The 6,573-nt window shown below is 35.1% G+C and overlaps 1 protein-coding gene across 2 annotated transcripts; it reads left to right on the forward strand.

The window, feature by feature from the left end:
- The first annotated feature begins 1,761 nt into the window (after positions 1-1,761).
- On the forward strand, positions 1,762-5,802 carry LOC120089448 (ethylene-responsive transcription factor RAP2-7-like). 2 transcript variants are annotated; one of them, XM_039046922.1, is made up of 10 exons: positions 1,762-2,863; positions 3,095-3,120; positions 3,284-3,314; positions 3,408-3,495; positions 3,617-3,762; positions 3,984-4,028; positions 4,140-4,240; positions 4,363-4,490; positions 4,675-4,788; positions 5,300-5,802. In XM_039046922.1, exons 1-10 carry the CDS (start codon positions 2,340-2,342, stop codon positions 5,579-5,581), a joined length of 1,485 nt encoding a protein of 494 aa, XP_038902850.1. In that variant the 5' UTR covers positions 1,762-2,339; the 3' UTR covers positions 5,582-5,802. The 2 variants fall into 2 exon arrangements, with proteins under 2 accessions (XP_038902850.1, XP_038902851.1); XM_039046923.1 differs by lacking the exon at positions 3,984-4,028 and having other exon boundaries at positions 1,763-2,863.
- Positions 5,803-6,573: the final 771 nt, after the last annotated feature.

The raw sequence follows: 6,573 nt of genomic DNA on the forward strand, positions 1-6,573 counted from the left end.
CAAAGATTGAGACTATAGAATAAAAAAGAAATCGAAAGTTTTAGTTTTAGATGACGTTAACTCATATGGTTAAAGTTTAGCTCTTTATCGAGATTAGGATGAGATAGATTTTTTTTAGCCTATGACTTCTTTTTTTTTATCCTACAACTTCTTTTTTCTAACTTTTGACGCATTTTGTGAGTTTCAATTTCACCTACCACAGTTTATTATGCTGTTCTCATGTTTATTTTTAATTAACTTTTGAAAATTTTAAAAATCTCAAACATATATTTATCTAGAAGATTTTTTTTTCATGTATAACACTTTATTAATGACCTTTTCCAAAAAAAAAAAACTTTAATAATGAGGTATAAAAGTGTCTAAATTAAATTTTAACTAAATATTAAAAAAGTATATATTTTTTTAAATATATATGTGTGTATGTATTATTATATTATTAATGTTAATAATCTACACGCATTTTTAGACAGAAAAAAAAAATACGAAATAAAAACTAAACTAAAAATTAAATCATAAAAGTATAAAGATTCATTTCAATTTAAAAATAGAAAATAAAACGTAAACCTTGAACCGGAACTGTCATCTAACTTGGCTATGACTTTGACTTTCGTATTTGTATGATGCAATATTATTATTACTATTATATGGTTTGGCTTAGGTTATATAAAATAAAACAAAAATAGTACATTTCTATTAAATCTTATTATGGACAATTCAATTAACACAACAAAGTGTGTTTTTAATGTAAAATATTAATTTATACTCTGAACTTTAGGTGTTGTATCAATTTAAATCCTAAATTTTAGGGATTATGTCAATTTGAACCTAAACTAATAATTATATCGATTAAGTCCCGAATTTTATAAGTGTATCAATCTAAATCCTTAACTTTTATAACTGTATCAACTTACACCCTATATTATATTTTATTTGGATACACTTATAAATGTTCAAGGTTTAAATTAATATATTTATGAAAATTCAGAGTTTAAATCGATACACTTATAAAAGTTTAAAGTTTAAATTGATATAATTATTAGTTTGTGGTTTAAGTTGATACAAATTCAAAAGTTAATGGTTTAAACTGATACAACCCCTAAAGTTTTTTTAAGGGTTAAATTGATAAAATTCTTAGTTAAAATTTAAATTGATACAATCCTCTGTTATAAATTGATATGTTTCCTTCAAAAAGATATAGAAATTCTTATAAATAGAAAAATTCAAAAAATATTTACATTTGATGACAAAAGAAAAAAATTCAAAAATATCTTGTACTTTTGAAACTTTTTCCTATAAATTATAAATATTTAAGCAATTCTTTACGTATTCAATTAACTTTGTTTAGTTCACGTATTCATTTATATCTGTTTGTTTGAATTCATAGAATTTCATGGAAAAAAAAAAGTTAATTCTATGATTCATAATTTTGTAATTTTTTGTTTTTATTTTTATTTTTTTGAGTTAATAAGTCATGAAAAGTGTGTTTTCGTAATAATCACGGAAAAGAAATGAACGGTAACAGATGGGGTTAAATATTAACTATCGAGCGGCCGTACGCATACACACGACGGCTACGTGTTGATTGGTTGGTTAGTTGTATAGACGGCTGTTCCCGTCTATGAAACACCGTGGAGAAATGCGTTGCAAAATAGAGGATTATTACCTTGGCAATGTCAAGTGTCCACCGGTGACCGAATGAACCGGTGATTTGTCTTGACAAAAGAAAAAAAAAATTGTTTATATATATTATTATTCCCTTGTTCGTAGAATGGGTCTGAAATGTTCCTTCACACGTCCCATCCTCTTCTTTCATCTTTCTCCGCCGTGGAATCACATAGTTGCCAATAATTTCACACTTCTCCGGTGCCAATTAGCATCGCCGGCGGAATGCGAAATGCTAACATCTCTCGAGCTTTTGCCGCTCGATTCTCACTTTGAGTGAGCTTCTTTGTGTTTTACTATTCTGTTGCTCCGGCGAACGGCGGACGGCGTCGTTTCCGACGGAAATCCGGATAGAAGAAGCTGGAAGTTCACTTTCTACTTTTACTTTTTCTACGGATTAATCTTCATTCCTCAAGTTTCCTCATATGAAGATCTTTTAGTAGTTTTCTTCGCTTGATTGTGTTTCTGGATTTTATTTTTTACTTTATCCATTCAAATTGATAGTGCGATTGGTTGTTTTAGTCTTTTGGTGGTTTCTGATAACGATTGATTTGTACTGTTCGATCAAACATGGTGATCGATGCTTAAATGTTGAATTGGATCGACTGCGAAGGTGTGTGGTAGGAAAATCTGAATAGAATTCAGGATTGGAAGCTTTGGGAAGAGATTAAGAGAAGATGTTTGATCTTAATCTCAATGTCGACTCGCCTGATGCGACTCAGAATGAGGGCTCCGTTGTGTTCTTTGAGAAGCTTCCTCAAGGCTCGGGGAACCAAATGGATGAATCAGGAACTTCCAATTCTTCGATTGTCAATGCGGATACCTCCAGCAATGGCGGCGATGACGACTCGTGCTCCACACGCGCCGGTGGTGAGCTCTTCACGTTCAGCTTCGAGATATTGAAGGCAGGAAGCGCGAACGACGTTGTTACGAAGGAGCTTTTTCCAATAGGTGGAACGGTGAATGCTGACTTCGGGATTCTTCAGGGGCATAACTCCGCCTCTTCTTCGTCAACCTCATCGAGGAAGAACTGGATCAACCTTGCGTTTGATCGAAGCGGATCGGCAGGGGAGGGGAGAGTGGTTCAGCCGGTTCAGCCTCAGCCGGTGAAGAAGAGCAGGAGGGGACCGAGGTCTCGGAGCTCGCAGTACAGAGGCGTCACATTCTACCGGAGGACTGGGCGGTGGGAATCTCATATCTGGTGAGTGATTTAATTGTGTACTTTTTAAATAATTGTTGAATAGTGTACTGGTTTGCTTTTGCCTCTTTCGTCAAATTCCAGTAGTCCTTCGTTCACTCAATTAACTTACCCTTCTGTTGAATTAATACGAATTTATTTGCCTGGTTTAATCAAATTTCTAATTCACTCCGTTGTATGCTTCATTAGTATATCTATTATCTTAACTTCTGTTGTTCAACTGTTCGTATGCAGGGACTGTGGAAAGCAGGTCTATCTCGGTACGACTTTGACTCGATTACTTCATTGTCTTTGATTTATGTTATTTATGGAAATTTTTGTTATCTACAGCATTTTCAGTTTTTTGTTATTTAAGGAAACCCTCATTAATATGTTCTATTGGGGCAAAATTCTAAAGAAGTTATAATTCTTCGGTTCCTGTAGGTGGATTCGACACTGCACATTCTGCAGCAAGGTAATTCTCATATCCATGGAGGAGAAAGCCCACACTTATTCCTATGATGTGCAAAGAATTCGTGTTTGACTTTTTGAACTTTTCTTAATTTAGAGCATATGATCGAGCTGCTATCAAGTTCAGAGGGGTCGATGCTGATATTAATTTCAATCTTAGTGATTATGAGGATGATCTGAAACAGGTTAACTAGAATCCCATCTCTTTTTTTTTCAACAAATTCGTATCATCATTGAATGACATGATTTAAGAATTGCTTTTCCCGATAATTTCCTGTATCCGCCTTTGATAACATTCTTGAACAGATGAAGAATTTAAGCAAGGAAGAGTTTGTTCACATACTTCGTCGCCAGAGCACTGGTTTCTCAAGAGGGAGCTCCAAATATAGAGGGGTGACACTGCACAAATGTGGCCGATGGGAAGCTAGAATGGGGCAGCTCCTCGGTAAAAAGTGAGCAATCATTTTATGAAATTGAAACGCATGCTTTTATTTTTATCTATTGGTTTAAGAGGCTTGTGAATAAATGTTATGTAGCAAATTGAGACTTGGTTTCAAGTCTCTATGGGTATTGTTTGTTCTTTCCTCACTTGGGAAAATAGAAATCTAAGATGCCTATTTCAAGAAGAAATGGGATGGTGTTTTCATCACGGAGGTTACAATCCTTGCTGCAGGTATATATATCTTGGGCTATTCGACAGCGAGGTAGAAGCTGCAAGGTCTTACAGCACAAATTTCACTCTACCTGAACTGATATTATTATCCTGAAATTTTCAACCTCAATAGGCATCCAACCAACCCGTCTCCCTTTTTATTTTTCTGGAAATTAGGGCTTATGACAAGGCAGCAATCAAATGTAATGGGCGGGAGGCAGTGACCAACTTTGAGCCTAGCACATACGGAGAGAGAATTTCTGAGGGCAGCAGTGAAGGTATATTGCAATAACCATATAGGCTTATGTATGGGTGATCTGGTAGTCACCAGTATCATATTTGGCATGCCTAGGAAGTTATTTCTCACTGGTATTTGATTTGTGTTCAAATTCAAATATAGGTGGGCGGAACATGCTCGATTTGAATTTAGGGATTTCGCCTCCCTCACTTAACAACTGCCCAAAGGATACTGAGGGGCATCTGCGGTTTCAATCGGGTCCTTGTTATGCTAATGACAGGAGCACAATGGTAACCACTAAACTAAGAATTTTTTGAAACATTCTAGTTTTCATAGAGTAACGAGATTTCCAAAACTTATATGTTCATGTACTCTTGTATGTTCATGTACTTTTCACTCTTCACGTAATGAACGACCGACACGATGTTTTTATAACCCGACTCTAAATTACATTTTGAATTGTGTGTGTTGAAGATGGAGAGCAATGCTGATGCAGCAGTTGGCGATCCACCTTTGAAAGGACCAGCAATGACATCGGAGCGTGTTCCCTTATGGAACAGTTTACAATCTAGCTTCTTTCCCAGTGAGGTGAGTTTCATTGATGTGATTCTAGTGTAGAGCTTAGTTTGACATTTCCAACTTTCCGCATCCAACTTCGATCGATTTTAATAATCCAAACAAATATGGTATCGATTTTATTGCATTTCATTTTCAGTTACCAAATTTATTCCATGAATAGTCGACTCCTCTTAAGTTTCTGCTGTACATCATATAGTATTGTGATTAAAAAAAAAAAGTACTTGATGTTTTGCCACTCATAGTGTCGAGCTCAAAGGATGAAGAATTTGACTTCAGCAATCATTGAACAGCTTAGTGGATAACATAGTACAATATTGCACGACTTATTTTAACCCTACACACACTTTATTCTTGTAAGCCCACTAGAGGAATGAATAGTCATACACTAAAGTACTGGAGGCTAATATTTGACCTTATGTTAGAAACTGTTAGTAATACATCACATGTTATAGCAAACAGGAGCTGAATTACATGGTGTTAATAAAATTTAAAGAGTGATTATCTAAATTTCCGCTTACAGGAAATCGTGACAGAGAAGAGACTTGCATTAGGTTCATCCCAAGGAGTCCCCCCCAACTGGGGATGGCAAATTCATAGCCAGGTTAATGCCACCCAAGTGCCACTGTTCTCTGCTGCAGCATCATCAGGATTCTCATTTTCAGCTACCCATTTCCCGGCTGCCATCCATCCGCTGTGCCGTCCGGGCTCGACCGCCCATAATCTCCATTTCTCTTCTGCCAAAGCTTCCCTCAACTCGCCTCAGTATCACCACCAGTTGAACCAACAACAGGCACCACCATAATCCTTATTCTTCTACATTAGAGGGTAACCAATAGTAAAATATGCTTCAATTGGTTATCTTCTTTTCATTTGTATGCTTTTATAAGTAATGATAGTTGATTTGCACTCTTGCTTGATTCCTGACTAAATAGCTCATTACAAAAATACTATGTTTGTTTCATATTCCTGTACCTGAAAAATATATATAATATGCTAATATAATACCTACTCTTGCATTCATTATTGTACAGCTTTGTCACACTTCATTTTTTCTCTCGTTTGTATGGTTAGGAAGTTTTTTGCATTTGTCAAATAGTTTTGAGTTCTCTACAAGAACTTGAAAGCAAGATTCTTGTCCTTACCATAGTCAAAATATTGAAGAGGAGCCCACAAATGACAAAACACTTCCTTTTTGGCACAAATTTTTTTTCTTTGTTTTGTTACCTTTTTACCCTCTTTTCCCTTTTGTATTGAACTTATAATTGTCAGTTGAACTAGGACTGTGATTCATGGTTTCCTTGTTAGACCTGCAGTTTCATTTATATGCTTTTGTGTCTGACTGCCTGCCTCTGCCTGTGTTTGTAAACAGTGAAATGCGGCCAAAAATGAGGAAACGTGGTGCTTTCATATTGCCTTTTGAATTATATAATTTTAATGAATACAGGTGGAGAATTTCAGAAGAAACCATTATATATTAGTTTTTGTGGATAATGTTTTTTTATTTCTTATGGCTGATGTTCGTTTGCTCTCTACTCTCTCTTAGTCTTATCCTTATATTGGAGGATTCTTTCGATTCATAAGGACTATAGTTATATCCTCTTTTCGGAGTTGAATTTAGACAAAATTACTTTTTTGACCCTAGATTTTGTAGTCTACTGGAGCCAGCTATCCTTCTCTGTTTGGGGCTCCAATTTTAATAGATCGTATTTCCAACTATAATAATCTATAATTAACTATAACTCGTTTGATAACCTTTTCGTATTTTGTTTTTTAGGTTTTGAAAATTAAGCATAT

This window comes from Benincasa hispida, chromosome 10 (assembly GCF_009727055.1).
Source record: "Benincasa hispida cultivar B227 chromosome 10, ASM972705v1, whole genome shotgun sequence".
In the NCBI taxonomy this organism is placed as follows: domain Eukaryota; kingdom Viridiplantae; phylum Streptophyta; class Magnoliopsida; order Cucurbitales; family Cucurbitaceae; genus Benincasa; species Benincasa hispida.

Bases quoted from the DNA above. Each gene is read 5' to 3' on its own strand.
- LOC120089448 (XM_039046922.1), top strand. From the start codon at position 2,340: ATGTTTGATCTTAATCTCAATGTCGACTCGCCTGATGCGACTCAGAAT. The intron at 3,763-3,983 runs GTGAGCAATCAT...TCCTTGCTGCAG, and splicing joins GGGCAGCTCCTCGGTAAAAA to GTATATATATCTTGGGCTAT. The intron at 4,241-4,362 runs GTATATTGCAAT...ATTCAAATATAG, and splicing joins TTCTGAGGGCAGCAGTGAAG to GTGGGCGGAACATGCTCGAT.